General features: G+C 46.3%; 1 protein-coding gene across 4 annotated transcripts in view; it reads right to left on the bottom strand.

Moving 5' to 3' along the window:
- Positions 1-24,985, bottom strand: part of MYO1D (myosin ID) — a 368,819-nt gene that overhangs the window by 154,215 nt on the left and 189,619 nt on the right. For 3 of the 4 annotated variants that reach the window (XM_021067447.1, XM_021067445.1, XM_021067449.1), the window contains exons 17-20: positions 18,264-18,487; positions 10,633-10,777; positions 9,718-9,822; positions 2,432-2,545 (exon numbers count right to left, since the gene is read on the bottom strand). In XM_021067447.1, the coding sequence (XP_020923106.1) occupies positions 2,432-2,545; positions 9,718-9,822; positions 10,633-10,777; positions 18,264-18,487 (588 nt within the window). The remainder of the gene's footprint in view (positions 1-2,431; positions 2,546-9,717; positions 9,823-10,632; positions 10,778-18,263; positions 18,488-24,985) is intronic. The other variant, XM_021067446.1, reaches the window with a different exon arrangement.

The following is a 24,985-nucleotide window of genomic DNA, read 5'->3' as shown; positions in this document are numbered from 1 at the left end:
TCCATTATCTTCCTCCACCTCCTGCTTTGAGACTGTAGGTTTCTTAGGCTTCAGCTGGGATCGATAATATATATATATATTTTTTGTCTTTTTGTCTTTTTGTTGTTGTTGTTGCTATTTCTTGGGCCGCTCCCGCGGCATATGGAGGTTCCCAGGCTAGGGGTTGAATCGGAGCTGCAGCCACTGGCCTACACCAGAGCCACAGCAACGCGGGATCCGAGCCGCGTCTGCAACCTACACCACAGCTCACGGCAACGCCGGATCGTTAACCCACTGAGCAAGGTCAGGGACCGAACCCGCAACCTCATGGTTCCTAGTCGGATTCGTTAACCACTGCGCCACGACGGAAACTCCCGATAATATATCTTTAGAGGTCTTTGCTAAGAAGGCTACATGTGATCAAGAGTGTCTTTGAACATCATTTTTCTCTTAGCTGCCACCCATTCGCCTCTCGACCAAAAGGGATGTGTGTGTGTGTTTGTGGGGTCGGGGATGGCTCAACAGAGACAAATCCCAATCAGGTACTAAGCCTGCAGTGATGATCTAAATGATTTGGCAAAGCCGGGAAGAGTTTGCTTTCAATGAACCTCACAATCAACAAGGTTTTTTTTTTTTTTTGGTCTTTTTAGGGCCACACCTGCAGCACATGGAAGTTTCCTGGCCAGGGGTTGAAACGGAGCTGTAGCTGCCGGTCCATGCCACAGCCTCAGCAATGTGGGATCCGAGCTGCATCTGGGACCTACGCCACAGCTCATGGCCATGCTGGATCCTTAACCCACTGCGCGAGGCCAGGGATCGAACCCGCATTCTCATGGTAACTACTCCAGTTCATTACCACTGAGCCATGACGGGAACTCCCAGCACTCTTGATTTAATACAATAAAATCACAAAACAGTATGTTTCACATTCTCTTCGGCAGAGGCCAAAAGGATTTGAAATACCCTTGAAATAATACTCTTCACAGATCCCATTACTGGACAAACACAGACCTTAACAGAGAGAGAAAGAACCCCCAGTGCGTGGAAAGATCCAGGAGGAGCTTGCTGAAGAATCCCATAGAGCAGGATAAAACATTTTCAGTCTCATACTGAGGTTCAAGGAGACATCCACCACATTTCCTACTTCAAATAAGAAATGATTACAGAATGGGAAAGCGCCACGGAGAAAGTGCGTGACTTACTTGGATGCAGGGCAGAGGTAAAATATATTGTGAAAAGAACTTCTGGAAATGGCATTCACTTTTACATCGAAAAGAGAGGTGATGTTTTCATAAAGGAGTTTGTTACTGTTTCTCTACCTGAGTCCGTTTCCACCTACAACAAGCCCTATGAAAATATATACGAAAATACATTTTGTGTCACAACATTTAAGCAGTGAGTAGGATTAGGAATAAAGAAAGAGCACTTATCTACAAACAACAAATGCCAGAGAGGGTGTGGAGAAAAGGGAACCCTCCTACACTGTCAGTGGGAATGTAAATTGGTACAACTACTATGGAGAACAGTATGGGGGTGCCTCAGAAAACTAAATAGAGAATGACCATGTGATCCAGCAGGCCCACTCCCTGCCATGTATCTGGACCAAACTTCCATTGAAAAAGAGACATGTATCCCTATGTTCATGGCAGCACTATTCACAATCGCCAAAACATGGAAATAACCTAAATGTCCATCGGGAGATGAATGGGTTAAAAAGATGTGGTGCAAATACACAAAGGAATACTACTCAGCCAGAAAAAAGAACAAAATAATGCCATTTGCAGCAACCTGGATGGAACTAGAGACTCTCATACGAAGTGACATAAGTCAGAAAGAGAAAGACAAGTACCATACAATGTCACTTATATCTGGAATCTAACATACGGTACATATGGACCTGTCTACAGAAAAGAAACAAACACATGGACATGGAGAACAGACCTGTGGTTGCCAAGGGAGAGGGAGTGGGATGGACTGGGAGTTTGGGATGAGTAGATGCAAACTACTGCGTTTGGAGTGGATACGCAATGAGATCCTGCTGTACAGCACAAGGAACTGTATCCAATCCCTTGTGATGGAACATGATGGAGGATAATACGAGAAAAAGAATGTATCTATATGTATAACTGGGTCACTCTGCTGTACAGCAGAAATGGACAGAACATTGTAAATCAACTCAATTTTTTTTTTTTTTTAAAGAAAGGTCACATAGAACACAGAGTCCTCTGCCTGAAAATGAAACGTGTTTTGGGTGTTGTTATTCTCTTGGAAGGTTTGGATCCTCCTTATAGAAAACTGTACTTGGACATAAAACTTGAGATTGGCATAAAACTTCAGGAACTCCCGGGCTCCCTGAAGCCAAAGGTTCTGGAGGTCCGTCTGCTGACCCACCTGTGGTCCAGGAGCAGCAGGCTAAGAGCCCTTTGCTCGGGGAGGAGCAGAGAACACTTACGTTGTACAGCGGGATGGTCTTCATCACTTTGTACTGCTTCGTGGGGTCCATCTTATACAGGTGACGGTCAGTGACAAAAATCGCCCGATCTTCCACCTTACTAAACCGATTCACCTGCAAGGAAACAAAATAACAAACCATATCGTCTCTCGCCACAAATGACATCAAAGGGTGTGTCGGGAAGACACCCAGGGGCAGAGATGGCTGGCTGGGGGGGGGGGGCAAATTCAGTAACAGATGTGTACCAGCTGTGGCCACCTGATGGGATGCAAAAGACACTTAAGAGAAGTGAAAGGAGGGGATAGTTCCAGAGTCGTGGAATTTTACAATGTAAATTTCACAATTTTACAATTTCACAGGGAAAACAAGAAAAACACAGACAGCCTGAAAGGACCCCAAACCACGTAACCCAGACACCATCAAGAAAGTGAAACAGGCAACGCGCAGAACAGGAGAAAGTCTTTTTGCGAATCACTTCATCTGAAAAGGAACTTTTTACGTTGACTATAGAAAGACGAGAATATATGTTGTATCTAGAGTATCTCACGCAGTAATAAAAAGTCCCACATGGTTTTTTTTTACATGGGTAAAAAATTTGAAGAGATCCTTTCCAAAGAAGATAGACCAATGGCTGCAACAAAACACGAAAAGAGGCTTGACATCCTTAGCCTAAAGGACAACCACAATGAGAACCACCTCACGTCCGCTAGGATGGTGGTGATGATAACAAAGTCAGTAACAAGTGCTGGCCAGGATGTGGAGAAACTGGACCCCTCATCTCGACTGATGGGATCTAAAACGCTGCAGTCGCTTTGGAAAATAGTCTGGCAGCTCCTCAAATGGTTAAACATAGACTTACCATGACCTAGAAATTTCACTCCTGAGTATTTATCCAAGGGAGCTGAAAACACGTCTACACAAAAACTTCTGCCTGAATGTTCACCACAGCCTCAATCAGAGCAGCTAAAAAGTACACACAACCTAAATATCTACCAACTGATGAATATATAAATAAAATAATATATCCAGACGATGGAATATAATTTGGCAATAACAAGAATGAAACATTGGTACAGGTTATAATGTGGATGAAAACATCATGCCAAGTAAAAGAAGCCAGTCACAAAGGACCATAGGCTGTATGACTCCACTGTATGATTCCAGCGATGTGCAATGTCCAGAATAAGCAAATCTATAGCAAGAGGGCATAGATTAGTGGTTTCGTGGGGCTGCGAGAGATGGGAGGTTTAGGGGGAGGACAGCTGAGGGGTTTGGGGTTTCTCTTGGGGTTAATGAAATTGTTCAACAATTGATGATGGTGATAGATGCACAACTCCAACTACAGTACGACTGTATACTTTAAAATGAATTGCATGGTAAGAGAATTTTCTCTTAATAAAGCTATAAAAAAAGTAGCTCCCATTTGAAACAATTCATTCTGTCCCTTCCCTAACATGCTAGCAGGTGTACTATAGATTAACTTCCCTAAAGTATGTCATTAAATCTATGTGGCTTTTTTTTTTTTTTTTTTTGTCTTTTTGCCTTTTCTAGGGCTGCTCCCACAGCATATGGAGGTTCCCAGGCTAGGGGTTGAATTGGAGCTGTAGTCGCCAGCCTACACCAGCACCACAGCAAAGCCAGATCCAAGCTGCATCTGCAACCTACACCACAGCTCACGGCAACGCCAGATCCTTAACCCACCGGGCAAGGCCAGGGATCGAACCCGCAACCTTATGGTTCCTGTGCCACGACAGGAACTCCCATTAAATCTATGTTTTACATTAAATCCACTGCTGAAATAAGTCAAAAGGAGACAAATACTGTATGCTAGCACTTATCTGTGGAATCTAAAAAATACAACAAATAGTGAATAAAAAAAAAAAAAAAAAAAAGCAGGGAGTTCCCATTGTGGTGCAGCGGAAAGGAATCTGACTAGGAACCATGAGGTTGCGGGTTTGATCCCTGGTCTTGCTCAGTGGGTTAAGGATCTGGTGTTGCTGTGAGCTGTGGTGTAGGCTGCACATGTGGCTTGGATCCTGCATTGCTGTGGCTGCAGCGTAGGCCAGCAGCTGTAGCTCCGATTCGACTCCTAGCCTGGGAACCTCCATATACCATGGGTGTAGCCCCAAAAAGCAAAAGGAAAAAAAAAAAAAAAGGAAGTAGACTCACAGATACAGAGAACCAATGTTATCCATGGAAGTGGGGCGGGCAGTATAAGGGTTGGGGGTTAAGACGTAAACTACTAGGTATGAAATAAGCTACAAGGATATTCTGTACAAAATGGGGGAATGTGGCCAATATTTTATAACGCCAGATCCTTCACCCAGTGTGCGAGGCCAGGGACTGAACCCGCATCCTCATGGACACTATGTCGGGTTCTTAACCCGCTGAGTCACAATGAGACCTCCTAGTTATGCGCCCCTTAAAAAATTAATATTCAACAGAACACTGGTTCGTGAACACCTTCTTGGTGAACACGAGTCATTCCCCGTATCCATCTTAGCATATGGAAAAGACAGAACATTTAAAACGGAATCTGAACAATGAGTAAAAGTCAGACTCCGCATCTTTGGTGAGAGCATCCTGGGAAATACATGAGGGTGCTGCCAAAAAATACGGAAAACAGCCAAACCAACCCCCGATTGCGTAATTTCACAAGGTCACACAAGATTCAAGAAAACAACCGGCCGGGTGGTAAAAGTGGAGCGAGTACAGTGCTTTTTAGGATGAGTCCATGCATCAGTCGGGAAACCAACAAACAAAAACCTCAAAGCAGCAATTATATTGAAGGACTGTTTAGAAATATCACACTCTTTTTTTTTTTTTAAATGTAGAAGTGTAATTTCTAAAAAGAACAGGTCATAAATCTTTACCTTGAGATTGAGCAGCTCAAATCATCCTCAAAGCCATGAATCCTGTGAGTGGGGAGGACGTCACGTCACCAAGTTAAAGCTCTGAGCTGCCTAACTCAGCCACCTCCAAACGGCAAAGAAAACATTTTCTAAGCGGAGGTGGATTTGCAAATTCAAACTGAAAGTAATTAGGGCCTAGGGACACTATTTTCCTTCCTCTTCAGTTCATAAAGTAAGAGAAAACCTACATCCGACTCAGTGCTAGATAAGATCTTGTTTCTTCTATCCTCCAAGCTAACATCCTCAGCCAGAGAACCATCCCTGTCTCGCTCTTGCTTTCAACACCTCTGAGGATCCGTCTGTAGGTGTAGACAGCTCCACAGGGAGCCAGAGATCAGGTCCCCTGTGCAGCGGGGCCAGGAGGAAATGCATTACGAGTGAGAGTGAGATGCGCATGTGTCTCCCCTTAGAGGACACTTTAGAACCGTGGTTAATGGGAACACGGCTGTTTCAAAAAGAACCAGAGCCTAAAGAAGAGGGCTCTACTGAAGTCATATCAAGTTTACCTCCGCGGTACATCCTTAGGGACTGGAAAGTTTCTAAAGATGACACTGTCTAAACTATCAGGTGAAGAAAGGCACGGCATTATTTTGCACGGAACTTAGAAATACAGAAGCGTGACTAAAGCTTTTTTTTTTTTTTTTCCTTCAGGTTTTAATAGGACCCAGGGCAAGACATGCTGTCAGTCATCACAGCGTGATCACAGGAAAGACAGAACCAGGCTTTTCCATAGCAGATGATGCAGTTCTCAAAACCAGCCACATCGCTTTGATCAAGTATGTGGATTATGAGGTTGACTTCCCAGATATCTTGATACGAGAAAGGAAGTATCCTAGATAGGAGATAGGAAAAAGCGCTAAAGTGGTACATTCCTGGCTGTTCCGTGTGGGTGTGTGAATCTATCTGGTCAGCAAGTCATGCCTTGATTGATCAACGCCAGGTACACTTAAAAAACAGAGCGTCTGCCAGGGAGACTTATCAACTAGAGCATCTGGATCTAGGAGTTCAGAATTAGACTCGAGACTCTTGCATCCAACCTAAGATACTGCCAGCAAGCTTTCCACGGTGACATTTATTTCATTCTAAGTTTAAAACATGCTACTATCTTGTTAAAAAGTCTATATTATACTGAGTTGGTCTCCTTTTCTGCAGAACATTTGAACACTAATACCCATTAAATAATTACCCATTTTACACACACACACACACACACACACACACACACACACAACTTCAGCTGCACCCATGGCATGCAGAATTTTCCAGCTAGGGACTGAACCTGAGCCACAGCAGTGCTAACACCGAATCCTCAACCACTAGGCTATCAAGGAACTCCCCCAAAATATTTTAAAAAATATATGTGATGGGGTTTTTTAAAAATTTTTTCACCTCTATTCATAACACCACCATAATAATTGTTCTTAAAGACCTTGTCTGTTACTTTTATAATCTGTATCAGTTCCAGATCAGTTTGAATGATGGAGTTTCCTTCTCCTAGGCTGTAATGTCCTGCTGTTCTGTATGCCTGGTAATTTTTGATTGGCTGTCAGGCATCCTGAATTTCATCTGGGTGCTGGACATTGTGCATTCCTACAAATGTGTCTGGGCTTTGTCCTGGGACTCCATTTCGCTACTTGGAAATAGTTGGATTCTTTGGGGGTGATGTGTTGGGTGGGATTAGGGCACTGTTTAGTCAGGGCTAAAGACTCCCCATTACTGAGGCCAAGACTACTGCTAGGACGCCACCCAGTGCCCCATGAATCATGAGGTTTTCCGCTCTGGCTGAAGGGCTACCTGCAACCAGGCATGAGTACCAGACATCACTACCGCTGGTCCCTAGGGTGGCTCCTTCCTGAGCCTGGGGTGGTTTCCTTATGCGCCCGTGCTACGCAGCGCTCAGCGAAATCCCTGAAGGGGACACCTGAAAACCTCTGGGGTTCTTTCCATGGGGCTCCCTCTTCTCTGGTTCCCTGCTCCACACGTTCGAGCTGCCTTGGTACCTCCCAGCTCCCAGCTCTGTCTTTCCAATTGGAGAGCCTACTGAGGCTGCCTCTGCTCATGTCCCAGGCCGGAGCTCTCTCAAGAAGGAAAACAGGCTGGGGGGGGGGGCCTCACTTCATGGGCTTCTCCCCCTGCGGGACCACTGTCTTTCCATGCTTGATGTGCACTGTCTTGAAAACCACTGTTTCACATATTTTGTCCTTTTCTTTTCTTTTTTTTTTTTTGGTCTTTTTAGGGCTGCACCTGCGGCATATGGAGGTTCTCAGACTAGGGGTCGAATCGGAGCTATAGCCTCCGGCCTACACCAGAGCCACAGCAATGAGGGATCTGAGCCGCAACTTCGACCTATGTCACAGCTCATGGCAACACTGGATCCTTAACCCACGGAGTGAGGCCCAGGATTGAATCCAAGTGCTCATGGATCCCAGCCAGGTTCTTTATGACTGAGCCATGATGGAAACTCCCACCAGCTACGATTTTTTGAACAGCATCAAAGTTGCATAGATTATTTTTGAAAGTGTCTCTGTCTTCAATTCTTAGTAATTTTACAAAATTATACTAGTTATGTATCCATCAACTTGCTCTCTTTTTTGGAACAGTATCACAGAGACAAAGATCCTGAAAAATACTTGGGGGATGCGGGGGAGGGAATCTTGAAACATTTTTGGGCAAAAGTTCTTTGCAAGCTAGAGGAGCTCTGATGGGTTAGAGGGTTGCAAGATCTTTTATAGGAAGCCACCCGTGGCCATTATTATGCCATTCCTTTGAATGGCTTTCCTAGTCTTGTCAACAGGTTTTACCCAGCCACCCACACGTCTCAGCCGTCTTCTGTGCAATGAGTGAATGTGCCTCTGAGACGGATGACATGATTATTAATGCAATCACATACTGGTGCATATTTTGTTTTTTTTCCCCGGTTTTTGGACTGTCACAATAGACAAGACTGTTCATACGTCTATCTATGGACATAGGTGTAAATATTTTGCAGGGTCACTCCTGGGTTGTAGAATTCCTACATAAAGTGGTCTGGACATTTAGAGTTTTGAAAGGTACTGCCACACTGTCCATTCAAAAGGACAGTATCTTATATTCCTACCAAGAATGTTTCCCCAAACCCTTTTAAACACCAGTGGTTATCAACATTCCAAAGTTTGCCAAATTTACAGTTGAAAGATAAGATGTCAATATTTTCATCTGGATAATACTGTAATTATGCACTTTTTGAATATGTGAAACCAAACACTTCTAAAGCCACCTAAACTTGGGTGTTTGTTATGTGGTAATTTTTTGCTAATTTTCTTCTTAATTCTGCCTTTGGATATTGGCATATTTATGTCAACATCTCTTCCAGGGTTAACCTAGGCAACATTTTTCTTAAATTCACCCATTTCACTAATCCTTTAAAATCCACTTGCGTCGTTGTGCAAAATGCTCTTTTCTAATTATTTCAATTGCTCCTCTATTTTTTTCAAAACAAGCATTGAGTTTTTTTTTTAATGATTGTATTTTTTTACTTTTATTTTTTGCCTGCACTGGCAGAATGCCACCGTTCCCAGGTCAGGAATCCAACCCGAGCCACAGTAGCTTGAGCTGCTGCGGTGACAACGCTGGATCTTTAACCCACTGAGTGAGGCCAGGGATCGAACCCGCAACCTCAGGGTTCCTAGGTGGATTTGTTTCCACTGCTCCATGACGGGAACTCCTGTTTCTACTTTCCAGCTTCCCTTTTTCCACTTCCTCAGCTGCTCTCGCCCCCCAGGTAAATAGCAGTCCTCACATGTCCTGCTTCAGATAAGCAAATATATTCATAGCTCATGACTCCCCCCCAAGTCTCACTGTGCCCTTCCTTCCCCCTTTTCCATGTTCTTCCTCCCCTGTCTCTGTTTTTTTAAATTCACATAAAACGTACTGAATGATCATTAAATCCAAGGCAGACCAGCAGGTGCTCTGAAAGATACATGTAATGAAATATAAATCCTTGCCCTCGGGGAGGTTGTTCTGTTTGGTTTTGTTGTTGTTGTTTTTTAAGATACGGCAGACAATTGTGATGATCTTTATACAACTACCGATGTGATAAAAAATAATAAAAAATAATAAAAAAAGATGGTGGACAGAACATTGCAAATCAACTATACTAAAACATTTTTTCAAAAGAGACAGGGTTCCCCCAAATATCCATTTCCCTTGGGAAGGCTTTATGGCCTAACCCTAACGTCACCTTGGCCGTTCCACCCACGTGTCACCACACAGCGGGAACTCACGGAGGACGTGGTCCGTTATGTCCCGATCGCTATGTGCTATTGGGGTCAGAGCCGCCCGTTTCATCTGAAACAGGCTTTTTCCCCAAGGAGGCCTGTCTCCCGGCTGCCTTACCTTACGGACGTGACAGGAGAAAAGGACGTTCATGTATTTGTCCTTCCGCTTCAGCTCATTCGCGACAGGGACGAAAGTGCCCGAGGTCTGAGGGGTGTCTGGCTTCTGAAGGAAAGAGGAAACACGATCAAACGAGCAGGCTTCGCACTTTCGATGAAAAGGCACCATCTCAGCGTACTGCTTTATACCCGAACTCCACTCACACGTGGACCTGTGACCTCCCCATCCCAGGCGACAAGCTCCTAAAGGGTTATTTTAACCCCAAAGGTCCTGTGACAGTTTAAAAATAAGGAAGGGGAGGGAGTTCCCATCGTGGCTCAGTGGTTAAGGAATCTGACGAGGAGCCATGAGGTTGCGGGTTCGATCCCTGGCCTCACTCAGTGGGCTAAGGATCCGGCGTTGCTGTGAGCTGTGGTGTAGGTTGCAGACGTGGCTCAGATCCTGCACTGCTGTGGCTGTGGTGTAGGCTGGTGGCTACAGCTCTGGACCTCTAGCCTGGGAACCTCCATATGCCACGGGAAGCGGCCCTGGAAAAGGCAAAAAGACAAAAAAAAAAAAAAAAAAAAAAAAAAAAAGAAAAAGAAAAGGAAGGGGAGAGAGGATGCAATACAGCTTTGGGAATAATTGATAGAAAGGTGGTAATTTTAAAAAGCTACTGAATTATGCAGGGGGAGGTTGAAATGATCAAAGCCAGATTATCAAATGCACCCAATACATCTGGATACGAGGCAGAGGAGTCTTTTTTAAAGTGACGGCAACATCACATCCTGTACAAGGAGAAGCGATATCATCTTTCGGGTTATAATCACTCATAGAAGTTTAGTTTTGGAAGGCATCTTAGCCTTTCCATAAATGCTTGGAGAAAAAAACTTCTCTTTTTCGGTTCAGGGAGCAGATTCCACTTTCTGGACTTACCGAAGCGAGATAGTTGCCCTCCCAGGCCCTCTGGAGTCCGAGGTCAGCCCTTTGGCCCTTCAACATTTCCACGGCTGCCACCTTTGCCCTAACCTGGGGCAGGTCTGAAGCAGGTATGGTCTTGATGAGCTGGGATGCTCTCCACCTATAAGGAAATAAACCCAGTGTGTTCCCTTTAGAAACACCAACCCATTCATTCCCCCAAATAACTGATGCTGCCGTTCAGGAGAATTGAATGACATACACGTTACCCTAAAAAAAGGAAAAATGCCTCCAAAATACACACTGAACTTGTGAAAATACACAGTTAGGAGTTCCCTTGCAGTGTAGTAGATTAAGGATCTGGTGTTGTCACTGCTACAGCTTGGGTTGCTGCTGGGGGGGCGGGTTTGATTCCTGGCCCAGGAACTTCCACATGCCTTGGTCATAGCGAAAAGAAAAAAAAAAAAAAAAACAACAACGCATAGTTTATGGGGACAGAGATTTCTATAAAACTTGCTTTGTTTGTGTGCTTTGGAAGCAACCAGAACTTACTGATACAGGGGCTCTTGTGGCATCTATAGTTAAGGCATAGCAACTTTGGATTCCTCACTCATCCATCCAACAGATGCTTTCCAGGCATCTGCTAAACTGCAGTGCTGTTCTAGGGAGTGGGGCACAGCAGTGATCCAACAGACGCAGGTTCTTTCTGCAAGGCATTGGAAAAACCATAATCCGAAAAGACAGATGCACCCCAATGTCCACTGCAGCACTATTTACAACGGCCAAGACATGGAGGCCACCTAAATGTCCATCGACAAATGAATGGACTAAGAAGATGTGGTACATATACACAATGGACTACTACTCAGCCATAAAAAAGAACAAAATGATGCTGTTTGCAGCAACATGGATGGAACTACAGACTCTCATACTAAGTGAAGTTAGAAAGTGAAAGACGGAGTTCCCATTGTGGGGCAGCGGAAATGAATCTGACTAGTAACCACGAGGCGGCAGGTTTGATCCCTGTCCTTGCTCAGTAGGTTAAGGAGCTAGTGTTGCTGTGAACTATGGTGTAGGCCAGTGGCTACAGCTCCGATTTGACCCCTAGCCTGGGAACCTCCATATGCCTTGGGTACAGCCCTAAAGAGCCAAAAAGAAAGGGAAAAATTCCAACATGTGGAATCTAAAAAAAAAAAAAAAGGATACAAATTTATTTGCAGAACGGAAGACTCAGAAACTTAGAAAAACTTATGGTTACCAAAGGGGACTGGAAGGGGGGTGGGAGGATGGACTAGGGGTTTGGGATTGGCATGTGCGCATGGAGGTATATGGAATGACTGGCCAGGGGGGACCTGCTGTATAGCACAGGGAACCCTCCCAGTTTTGTGTGATAAGCTATGTGGGAAAAGTATCAGAGAGAATGGCTATGTGTATATGTGTGACTGGGTCACTTTGCTGTGCAGCAGAAATGATCACAGCCTTGTAACTATACTTCAATAAAACTTAAAAAAAAAAAAAAACCATAAGATAAGCCCAGCATAAATGTATAGGATGTATGATGTGGTAAGTGCTATGGAAAAAAAGGAAGCGGAGGGGACAGGAGTGCAGCAGAGGGAAGGGACAGGCAGCAGGTGTGAGTTACACGGGGCGGACTGGGAGGCAGCCCGAGGAGGATGTAGGAGCGGAAGTGGAGGAGCCGGCCGTGTGGACACGTGAAGCTAAAGCAGGAACTCGGGGAAGAGGAGCAGGAGGGGGCGCCAGAGGGAGGGCCAGGGAGGCCACGAGGCCATTCCTAGGATTTGGCCTTTATTCTGAGTCATTGGAAAAAAATTTTTTTTTTTTTTTAAATGGCTGCATATGGAGGCTACTGGGCCAGGCGTCAAATCTGAGCTGCAGCAGAGGCCGACAGCACAGCCACGGCCACAGAGGATCTGAACTGCATCTGTGACCAATGCTGGATCCTTAACCCACTGAGCTAGGCCAGGGATCGAACCTGCATCCTCACAGAGATGACGTTGGGTTCTTCACCCACTGAGCCGCAATGGGAACTTCCGTTGGAACGTTCTAGACAAGGAAGGGAGGTGACTTGCTTTCCACTTTCCAGGATCGTTCTGACGGCTGTGTGGGGAAAGGCTGCAGGGGGCTGGGAACAGGATGACCAGTGAGGAGGCTATTTCCACAAGGCACAGACTAGAGGATGGTGGCCTGGCTCGGGGAGGTGGCGGTGGCGGAGGAGAGAGGTGTGGGCTTTGGATATGCTCTGAAGGAAGGGCTGCCAGGATTTGCTGTCGGCCTAGATGTGGGGGCCAGAGAGCAAGAGGATTTCAAGATGACTCCAAGCTCTCTGGCTGAAGCAACTGCAAACATAAACCAAAAAGAATCTATTCCTGATTGAGAAAGGCAGGTACAAGTCTTTTATGCTCTTAGCTGCATCCTGGTCTGACCTGATACTTCTGCCCTCATTTCTGCCCGAGGAGCTGGAGGCAGGGTTGGCTGGAGGCAAACGGACAATCTCCTGATGGTGGAAGAAAAAAAAATCAGGGCCAGTGGTTCTCACACTCTGCTTCCATGGAACACTGGGCTGAGATGCAACTAAACCTGGAAAGTGGCGCCCTATTTCCCATTTAGATTCGTAAAATGTTAGACTGTTTTCGTGTAAGAGCTTTCTGAGATGGATTCTTGTTTCAGGAGTGTGACATGAGCTTAAACGTTTTCCTCTCTTCTGAATTCCACCTGGAAGGACCAGATAAATATAAAAATAAGGAAACATCTAGACTACCCCTGGAAAATGGGTGTGATGCCAATAAACTGGGAGACCTGAGGACTTTCTGGAAGATCTGAAGCCGATGGAGACGTGAGTGGTTCAGGGCTGAGCCATCTGCTCAGAGGCAGGAGAGAAGCCCCGGGGCATCGACGCCCCAGGCAGCGTCACACCCGCAGCAGCAGGGCTGGGAGAAGGGCAGGAGGGAGGGTTTCGAGGCGGGAGCCGTGGCAGCCCCCTTCATGTAGAACTGCTGTCCAGGGTGAGAGGGGACACCAGCCACAGCAGAGAGGGCCAGAGACAGCGAGCTGCCAAACCACCAATGACAACGTCAAGGCTTAATATCACCATGAAAGCCTCGTCTCTACTGTTATTCTTTTCTTCTTAGGGCCACACCCAATGGCATAGGGAGGTTTCCAGGCTAGGGGTTGAATTGGAGCTGCAGCCGCCAGCCTATGTCACAGCCACAGCAACATCAGATCTGAGCTGTGCGTCTGCAACCTACACCACAGCGCATGGCAACACCAGATCCTTCACCCACGGAATGAGGCCAGGCATCTAATCCACATCCTCATAGATGCTAGTCCAGGTCGTTACTGCTGAGCCACAGTGGGAACTCCCTCTTCTCTTTCTATAGCTAACCAGCACTCCAATGGGACAGACTGTCCTAAGATCATTCCCACAGAGGCTGGAAGAGTGACAGGCATTGGGGCCAAAGTCAAGGACTTGAGTGACAGGCAGGCGGTATGACATTAATCGACCTGCTGAGCCTCTGTCCTAACTAGCCCTTCAGCCCCAAATTTCTCCTCGGTGGGGAGAGGTCCTTGCGAGGTCTGCCGGTCTGTTTTCAGCTTGGGTGCCTGGTCAGCCTGTCCCTCCTTCACCACCAGGACAGAGTGGCCAGGACAGAGCCCACAGGGGACCGATTCCAGAGGCTGCGGCCAAGCGCTGTGCTGGGGAATTGGGGACCCAACCCGCACAGCACAGGGAGGGTGGCACGTGCTTCTCACCCTGATCGAGGGAACGGCCGTCTATAAATACACGTGTAGCCGACAACAGCCGCAGCCTGAAAAGTCTGCAGCCTCAACGATGAAGAAGCTACATGTGAGGAGGCTCCCAGCCTTTCCGGAAGAAGGAGGAATTGCTGTGATGAACTTGAGCAAGTGTGAGCACGACGAGACACACACACACACGGAGATGGTCGGGGAGAACACAACGCCACCATCAGAGCAAAATCCTCAGGATTCCACAGATCAAACATTCAAGGATCAATGAAACACGATACGGTGATTAGAGCAGGGGTGGGTAAACTACGGCCCATGCCAAATCCAGCCTGTGGAGCTCAGAATAGTTTTTATGTGCTCAACAAAATAATACATGTGACAAAGACCACATGTAGCCCACAGAACCTAAAATAGTTACCATCCGGCCCTTTAAAAAGTTTGCCTTAGAACTAGATCAACACAACTGGCAAGATTCATTCAGAGACGGAGTGTGTGTGTGTGTATGTGTGTGTGCGTGCAGTCAACACACAGAGCAGACGTATTATTTTCAAAATGCTCCTTGACTCTAAGCCCCGAGAAGACTGGGAGTGTCTTTTGCATCTTTCTTGTTTGTCATTGTATCCCTGGAACCCAGGTCAGTGCCTGTGATGGAGCAGGCATTGAGTAAATATTTGCTCAATGAATAAACTGAATTTTACCAAAATGAGTCAATTCCAGGCCATACGTAAAGCTTCCAAGTCTAAGAAGCAGACTACACGGGCCACACTGCAACACAATCCAGATCAACAATTCTTGGAAGTTCCCATGGGGTACAGTGGGTTAAGGATCTGGTGTTGCTGCAAAGGTGTGGCAAAGGTCGCAACTGTGGCACAGGTTCGATCCCTGGCCTGGGAACTTCCACATGCTGCCATGTGGCCAAAAAAAACCAACCAAACCACCACCACCAACAAAACTGAAAAACAAAAACACCACAGTAATTTCTTGATGCCATCAAAAATATCACATAGCTCCTTATTTATTATGATGGACAGGTCTGCAGGACTTATGTTTAAGTAAAATGTATATATAGAATCCTGCCTGTGGAAAAAAGAGGAAAAGAATCTCAGGTGCACACACACACTCAGCGTGAGCAAACGTTTCCACGCACTTACTGTGTGTGAGGCTCTATCTGAGATGTTTACAAATATTTACTCATAATACAACCCTAGGAGCAGGTGCTCTGATTACGATCTGGGCCTACAGCACAGAGAGGGTAATTCATTTGTCCAAGATCACACAGCTCGTCAGTGGCAGAGCTTAAATATGAACCCAGGCTCCAGGGTTGGTGTTCTTAACCACGCTGTCATGCCGTCTCATATGTGTTGGTAAATGCACAAAGAGTCAGAAGGACACAGACTAACTGTTAACGTGTGGTTCTCTTAGGGGAAAGAAATAAATGGGAAGAGGAAGGAGATGTGGAGGATTTCAAATTTATGTGCTGTACATTTTTTATTATGTCGCTTAAAAGATGAGCATGTTTCCATGGATTACTTCATTACTTTTTAGATTATGTCAAAAATGCAGGTGACTGATGATATAATTCATGACAAAAACTTGGAGTTCCTACTGTGGGGCAGTGAGTTAAGAATCCGACTGCAGGGGCTCAGGTTGCTGCAGAGGTGTGGGTTCGATCCCCAGCCTGCTGCAGTGAGTTAAGGATCTGGCATTGACGCGGCTGTGGTGTAGGTTACAAGTGCGGCTGGACTCGATCCCTGGCCTGGGAATTTCCATATACTGTGGGTATGGCCATTAAAAAAAATTCCGGAAAAAAGTTTAAAATTTATCTATGCACTAAAGAGGCTGCCAAGATTTACAACTAATATTTATAGTATTATACTGGAGAATGGAAGGTTGAGGTGCTTTTGCTTTCAATAATTCTCTCTTCTTCCATTTTTTTCTTATGAACATTTTTTTTAAAGCAGATGGGATATGTATTAAAGAGTTTTCCCCCATGTATTTTTTTTCTTTATCTTTTGATACCTGCTACCAGTTTACATTCAATACATCAATCAGTTGATGATGCTCCTTGTGGAATAGCATGATGCCAAATGACCACATTTCAAAACTGTTAGCTTAGTGTATGCGACTAGAGGGCTATGTCTAAGACACAGCTAAATATATCTGGTGCACACTGGCAGCCGATAAGCTCAAAAAATGAGGAGAACAGATCTATGAATAACTATAAAGTCAGATTCAGGGCAGTTTATTAAAAAATGAAGATGAGTTGGAAACATATCAAATGTCACGTGGGTGTTAATTATTTATTAAAAAAATAGCTTGCTCTTGTAAGTCAACTATACTTCAACAAAACAAAACAAAACAGAAAGAGGGAGTGTCCTGGGAGCTCAGTGGGTCAAGGATCTGGCATTGCCTCTGCAGGGGCTTGGGTCACTGCTGTGGCAAGGGTTTGATCCCTGGCCCAGGAACTTCCACATGCCATGGGCGTGGCAAAAAAAAAAAATACGAAACAGAAAGAGACTCCCGGACATAGAAAACAAACTTATGGTTCCCAAAGGGGAAAGTGGGGGGGGGGAATAAATTAGGATTTTGGGATTAACAATACAAACTACTGTATATAATAAAATCGGTAGACAACAGGGATCTACTTCAAGCACAGGGAACTATATTCAATTCTTGTAGTAACCTATAATGGAAAAGAATCTGAAAAACAATGCATATATGTGTATACAGGTACAACTGAATCACTTTGCTATACCCCTGAAACACTGTAAAGCAAATATACGTCAATGAAAAAAAGATATCCTGAGAGTATTAAAAAAAAAAACAAACAAACACCCAGCTTGCTCTGTGACAAAGTTTTCTCTCCCTTTTACTTTAAAATCACACGGGGGAGTTCCCGTCATGGTGCAGTGGTTAATGAATCTGACTAGGGACCATGAGGTTGCAGGTTCGGTCCCTGTCCTTGCTCAGTGGGTTAATGATCCGGCGTTGCCGTGAGCTGTGGTGTAGGTTGCAGACGTGGCTCGGATCCCGAGGTGCTGTGGCTCTAGCGTAGGCTGGTGGCTATGGCTCCGATTAGATCCCTAACCTGGGAATCTCCATATGCCGTGGGAGCGCCCAAGAAATGGCAAAAAGACAAAAAAAAAAAAAAAAAATCACATAGGAACCTTTACAAAAGTCCTCGACTGGGGCCCCACCCCCCAGCTCTATCAAACAGGACTTTTCAGAGGTGGAATTTAGGCGTCATGTGTTTTAGAAACTGCTTGTGAATGTCGGTGCCGGATAGAGGCCACCACTCGGAGAGGACAACAGACTGCCTCGTGGAAATTACATGCGGTGTTAGTAAACAGATTTTGCTAATAAACGAAAGTAGAGGAGTTCCCGTTGCGGCTCACTGGGTTAGCACCTGACCGTGAAGACACAGGTTCGACTGCCAGCCTCACTCAGTGGGTGATGGATACAGCGTTGCTGCAAGCTTTGGTGTAGGTCACAGATGTGGCTCAGCTTTGGCGTCACTGTGGCTGTGGTACAAGCCTCAGCTACAGCTCTGATTTGATCCCTAGTCTGGGGACGTCCATATGCTGCAGGTGCAGCCCTAAAAAGAAAAAAGCAGACACATCATGCTAATAGCTTATCTGAAATATGGCTAGATCCAGAGCTTGCGGCGTGCTGCTGCCTACGGCTACAGGAAAAAGAAATGGACAGCTCTAGTATTTGCAGGGGTGAGCATAGGCCCTTGAAAGGGACATACAAGAAGGGGGAGAAAAGGTAGAAGCCAGAGTCCCACAGCAAAGAGCAGAGCCAACACCATGGTCTTGGGTTTGTGACTTCATGTATTAAGTGTGCTGCCATAAATAGGCGCAGCCCATACCAACAGTCCTTACCTATTAAAAATTGCCTGCAGGGCCTCCTCGAAACGGCAGAGAACTTTGGGCGGGGTTGGCCACTGTACGTGCTTGCCGTAGTCCCTCATGGTCCTGATGCCGTGGAAACGTCTGGCCACCTCATGGATGTAGGACTTCACTTTGTAGCGACGGTAGTAGCGGATAATCGTCAGAGCCGCCTTGGTCCTCTTGTACCGCATGCGGGCCAGGGTGCCTCGCCACACCTTCACAACAGACGGGGGAGAAAAGGAAAACGTTGCTGGCTGGCTGTCTAGCAGGTCACTTTGAAACCACAGAAACTCTGGAGTTCCCGTCGTGGTGCAGTGGAAACAAATCCGACTAGGAACCATGAGGTTGCAGGTTTGATTCCACTCAGTGGGTTAAGGAGCCAGTGTTGTCCTGAGCTGTGGTGTAGGTCACAGACGTGGCCAGGATCCCGAGGGGCTGTGGCTGGCAGCTGTAGCTCTGATTGGACCCCTAGCCTGGGAACCTCCATAGGCCTTGGGTGCAGCCCTAAAAAGAAAAAAAAAAGCAAAAAAAAAAAAAGAAATCATAGAAACTCCTTTATTTATAAGCTCAAATGGGGACTTTGCATGTGTCACAGAATCTGCCAGAACCAAAGCAGGTCAATTCTGCTTGCCACCAACAGGTGGCGCAAGGAGCCACGTCTGTCATTTTGATTCAGGGTCTAGCTGTTCATTATCTTCAACAGAATGTGGGCTGAGTTGGAAGCAGAGCCCTGTTCTAACTTTATGGTCACGAAAAGAAGAAAGTCAAAATACAAGTATCTTTGGATAAATATTTTAAGAACGTTGAAAGGCAGCAAGATGAGTCAGAAACCCAAGACATCACCATCCACGGTTCTCTTAAGAAACCCAGCTTTACCTAGATCATTATACACACTGGCCACCCGTGTAACGTCCTGTGGGATGTATGAACGGATTTACACACATTTCCGTGAAGCTCCTCTCCCCAGGTGCCCTGTAACCTACCAAGAACGTAGATGTGTTCCTGAGGAAAGGGTTAAAATTTTTTCAGTGCCCAGGAATCAATGAGACATTCTATAAATGTTTCAAGACTTGCTTTTATCCAACCATGGTCAGGTCAGAGATCCTTATATGTGTATATATATATATTTTTTTTTCTTTTTTTCAGGTTCCTTTGTCTAGGTTCCCATACTTCTCAATCTCTTGAATAAAAAGATTTTTGGTGTAATAATCTTCCACTCCTTACTGGCTCTTCCCCTAAACATGCTCTCTCCCACCAAACGTACCCTTTTTTTCTTCTACAGTATCAAGCCTTTTCTTTTCTTTTCAGACGACAGTCCCGAGACCCCAACCACCTCATTGTTTTCTCTGATAAACTCCTCGTGGATGCTGCCACTATGCTCCAGTTGGTCGACACTGCTGCTCTGCAGGACTGTTCCAGTTCTTAGGCTGACAGTGTCGCCTCCCTCTGTAGGGAGCCAAGGTATTCAACCTCTAGTTCCCACCCCTCAGGATGGGTTCTCCAGGGCTCCATCGGGTTCTTTTATTTCTCCTTAAGTTCCCATGCCACCCATCAATTTCTCCCAGAAAAACTCATGGGGCACCTCTTTCTTTTAGCCATTTCAGGCTGGTCTTCACTGAGACGTTCAAACATGTGCCCCTGGGCTTGCTACGCCCTGCCTTTCCCTGCCTTTCCAGCCTGCGGTGCCGACGTGATGGGGTCGTCCAGGACCCCACAGAGGAGCTGGAGGGTCAGGAGACACCACGAGGTGTGAGGGAAACACAACACAGGCGCAATTGGCGATGAACACGGAGCTGGCATATAAAGAGAATCTACAGAGAGGCAGGGAAAGGTCACTCGTCGTGGCATCAGCAGAGTAACCCTTTTTAGTCAAAGCAGCTCTTGAAGCCAAATCCATCAGGCACTCGGCTTTGTCAGGCCTCCACCCAAGCCCTAAAGTAAAGGTCCCATCTTTAGCATCTGAAAAACCCACAATTAGAGGGTAGAAGTCTGCGATGGGATTTCTTAAAGAAAACACATTTTCTGAAGTTTCATACTGTTTGTTGGTTTTGTTTTTTTGCTTTTGTTTTTAAGAGGAAGGAAACGAAAATTCCCTGGAACCACATCTATACAGGAAATCAATCTTTAATTTTCAAGAAGTGTTAATTATTAAAATATTTTTGGTTAGATTTTTCAGTAACTTGAAAAAATTTATAAGGAAGTCATTTTTAAGGGGTAGCTTTTTAAATTTTATTTTAAGACAAGTTTTAAGATTTCATCTGGGAGTTCCCGTCGTGGCGCAGTGGTTAACGAATCCAACTAGGAACCATGAGGTTGCGGGTTCGGTCCTGCCCTTGCTCAGTGGGTTAACGATCCGGCGTTGCCGTGAGCTGTGGTGTAGGTTGCAGACGCGCCTCAGATCCCGCATTGCTGTGGCTCTGGCGTAGGCCGGTGGCTACAGCTCTGATTCGACCCCTAGCCTGGGAACCTCCATATGCCGCGGGAGCGGCCCAAGAAATAGCAACAACAACAACAACAACAAGACAAAAGACAAAAAAAAAAAAAAAAAAGATTTCATCTGCATCCTCGGTTTATTTAGGTTTTGTATAGTTGAAAAGTCAAACAGCATAACAGTCCTATCAAAACACAGTAGGAGTTCCTGTTGTGGCTCAATGGAAATGAATCTGAGTGGTACCCATGAGGATGTGGGTTCCATCCCTGGCCTCACTCAGTGGGTCAGGGATCTGGCGTTGCTGTGAGCTGTGGTGTAGGTTGAAGATGTGGCCCAGATCCTGCGTTGTTGTGGCTGTGGCGTGGGCTGGAGGCCGTAGCTCTAATTCAAACCCTAGACTGGGAACTTCCAAACTATATAAGTTAGTGACTTCTGTTTATTTATTTTTTAATTTTTCAGGGCTGCACTCGAGGCATAAGGAGATTCCCAGGCTAGGGGTCTAACTGGAGCTACAGCTGCCAGCCTACCCCACAGCCACGCCAGATCCATGCCTTGTCTGTGACCTACAGTTCACGGCAACACTGGATCCTTAACCCATTGAGTGAGGCCAGGGATCGAACCCGCAACCTCATGGTTCCTAGTTGGATTCGTTTCCGCTGCGCCACAATGGGAACTCCCCTCTCAACCCTTATCTGCTTCTCTTTCTGATTCCTAAGACAGTGCTGATAACAGCGGATGGGGATCTTGTCATGGTGTGAGGATGAAAGGAGCCAACACACACAGAAGACTTACCCAGTGCCTGGTGGGTCTCTGGGACTCCCTAAGCACTGATTCTTAAGATTAGTTGAAATCTATCCTTTCTTTTAGTAGGTGGGGTCACCGTCTCCTCTGTACATGCAGATTTTCTGCCTCAGAAAATTCTTCGATGCCTATGAACCATTCCTCCTCACTGTGCCACTTGCCCCAACGAGTAAGTTTCTTCCCCTGAGGACACCGACAGGATGTCCAAGACGGAGATGCCTGAGTCAGTCTTTACAGCTGCCCAGGACAGGTGCACCGAGAGCTGGGGCTCTGGGCAGCTGCCATGGGCTTCCCTCCTTAACGCCAGTGAAATCAATCCCTCAGAGCTTTGCTTCCCTGAGGAGGAGGTACCGTGGGCTTGTGGCTTCGCTGGGGACACGCAGCCTTTCCCTGCATCTTGTGGAGCTTTTGTCTTGGTTTGCTTGTCATAATTATTCCTAGCCAAGGCTTCTCTCTTCCCTGCCCACTTGGTGACACACCTTTTTGATTGTGAGGAAAGACTCTTTGCTTGTCTTCCGGATGGAAGAAAGGGTCCCCAATGGGGGGCGTGGGGGGTGTTGGTCTGAGCCTTCCCGCTAGTAACCTTTCCTAGTAACCTTTCCAGGACCTTCAAGGGTGGTGAGACTTTCAGAACACCCTCCTTGGGCTTTTCCACGTTCCATTCTTCTCTTTTAGGAAATGCTGATTTTTTTTTTTTTTTAAGCACTTTCGATTCAGTACCTTTCATTTTCTGAATGGCCCTTCTCAAAGTTTACGGTATGAGGCTGGATTGTTTTCTTGGTTTTGGGGTTGATGGCATGTCCTTTTTTACATTTAAAGAGGAGCATTTTAATAATGACATTTAAAATGTTGTTTTTACATGTTTGTTAATTCCAGCAAATTTGGGGGAAAGGAGTTTCATGAGCTGGCGGTTATATCATCACCTTTATGAAGTCCTTCAGGCTTTACCTATTTTTCTAACACCAGAGAAAAAGTAGCAGTGAAAAACTGCAGAGGCAAATGATCCTATGGGGGAAAAAAGCCATGTATTTTTTCCTTACAATCTAAGCATAGAGGGTTTAAACAGATCCCTCCCTTAGAGGTTTGTGTGTTTGTGAGCGAGGAGGGTTGCTGATTTTTCTCACCAAGGCTCTGAAGCTTGGAATTCAGATTTCCCCATTTCCTTCTTTGTTTAAAGAGCTTAAACTGCAGGATTTTTCAAGTTGTCCAAAGCCTACCTCCACAGAGGACTCTGCCTGATGACAGAGTGTCAGGGAAAAATTAAATGTTACATTCAATAAGCAAATGCTTCTCGCTGATTTCAATACACCTAGAGAGATTCAGCAAAAAACAAAACAACACCAAAAAAACCAAAGAGGGGCCTTTGTTAGACAAAAAGAACCCTAAAGGTGGAAGCACCCAGATATTCTGTGCGTGCATCAGGATACGGCGCAGGAGGGTGGAGGCTGGAAACTGAAGGAGACGTGCTGGGATCTGGGCGAGGAAGTGATTAGAAGACACATGGCAGGGAGCAGAGTGACAGAGAAGATGGCCAGCAGGTCATTTCTCAGGTGGAACCAAGGAGAAAGGCAAACAGAGCGGCTGACTCGGAGGGCACAGCTGGGGTATAAAAAGAGAACACCTGGAATTCCCATGGTGGCTCGGGGGTTAACGAACCCAACTAGTATCCATGAGGACGCAGGTTCGATCCCTGGCCTTGCTCTGTGGGTTAAGGATCTGGCCTTGCTGTGAGCTGTGGTGTAGGTCGCAGACATGGCTCCAGTCTGGTGTTGCTGTGGCTGTGGTATAGGCCGGCGGCTACAGCTCCAATTCCACCCCTAGCCTGGGAAGCTCCATATGCCATGGGCACAGCTCCCCCACCCCCACAAAAGACAATAAAATAAAATAAAGAGAGAACACCAGCACCACAGGGCACACATCCTTGCCATTGAATTCTGGACCCAATTCCTCTCTTTAGCGCCTTGACCCGCTATGGTCAATTCATAACACAGCAGCCAAGTGAGCTTTTTAAGACCAAAATCAGATCAGAGTTCCCACCGTGGCTCAGTGGTAATGAACCCAGCTAGTATCCATGAGGAAGAGGGTTCGATTCCTGGCCTTGCTCAGTGGGTTAAGAATCGGTGTTGCTGCAAACTGTGGCGTGGGTCACAGACTCGGCTCAGATTCCGAGTTGCCATGGCTGTGGGGCAGGCCGGCAGCTATAGCTGAGTGGACCCCTAGCCTGGGAACTTGCATATGCCATAGGTGTGGCCATAAAAAAGCAAAACAAACAAACAAAAAAACCCAAACCAAACCAAACCAACAAAACAAAACAAAGTCAGATCTCTCCTCTGCTTAAAGCTCTGCCTCGGGGCTCCATCTCCCCCTCAGTGAAAGCCAAAGATCCTCCAGCAAAGGCCCAGGTGATCTGGTACTGTCACCACACCCAGCTCTCCCTACCCATCTCGCCTGAGCTCCAGCCACACAGGGGGCTCTGCTCTATCCTGCACAGACCCCTGTGTCACCGTGGGCACTGGCTGTTCTCTTGGCCTGGAAGGATCTTCCTCCAGACACCCCAGGGCTTCCTCGCTCTCTCCATCTTTGCTCAGACGTCTTCCCCAAGGAACCCCGCCCAGACCATCTTGCGTCCACATTCCTCTTGCCTCGGCCCTCTCCTCCCGGCCACCACGCTCTATTTTTAATTCTTGCCTCGGCACTTACACTTTCCCACATCTACAATTTACATTGCATTTTGTTGTTTATGCGCCCCCACCCCCAGGAATTTAAGCTCTACCGGGCCAGGGATCTTTGCCTTTTTGGCTCACGGAGGAATCTCCACTGCCTAGAACAATGCCAAGGACGCAGCAGCCACTCAACCATGTTTGTGGAGTGACTGAATGTTTTCAACTTCATCTTCCAAGCCTGACAGTGAATCTTTTATTTTGCTGTCACGTTTTTCAAGAGCCCATCCTTGTTCTCTGAAGCGTGTTCTCTCTTAAAAGCATGCTGCTCTTGTTTTACCAAAGCATCATCTCATCCTTCCTCTCACGTAGACGAATCGTGCTTTTTCTTTGCGTGCTGCTCCCTGCATTGACCCTGTTACCTCAACATCCACTCTTCTTCATCTGTCTTGGTCTCGGTTTTCGGAGCCAGAGACCTTGCTCCAGCGTCTGGGGACCCTTGGCCATCCATGCATTGAAAGGCGCTAAAACATGTGCTTTATGGGTGGTAGACTTCACTACAGGGTGATTAGCTGGGGACCAACCATCAGTGGGGGACCCTGGGCCTGTCCATATCGTCACCAGCTTCCTTTTTGCTGCCACAATTCTGGATGGAGGGGACAGGGGCGAATCTTTAGGATCTAGACTTTCACTTAATTTACTTGGTTTCAGTATGATGCCTGACTCCTCTCCTCCACTGATGCCCAGTGTCCCCGAGCCCAGAGCTTCTCTGGTTCAATCTCTTCAGAGAAAACTTTGCCTTCTAGCAGAATGAGACGGAG

The sequence above is a fragment of the Sus scrofa genome, chromosome 12 (genome assembly GCF_000003025.6).
Source record: "Sus scrofa isolate TJ Tabasco breed Duroc chromosome 12, Sscrofa11.1, whole genome shotgun sequence".
Lineage (NCBI taxonomy): Eukaryota > Metazoa > Chordata > Mammalia > Artiodactyla > Suidae > Sus > Sus scrofa.
The sequence above is the reverse complement of the archived record's forward strand: the minus strand, read 5'-3'. Positions and strand labels throughout refer to the sequence as shown.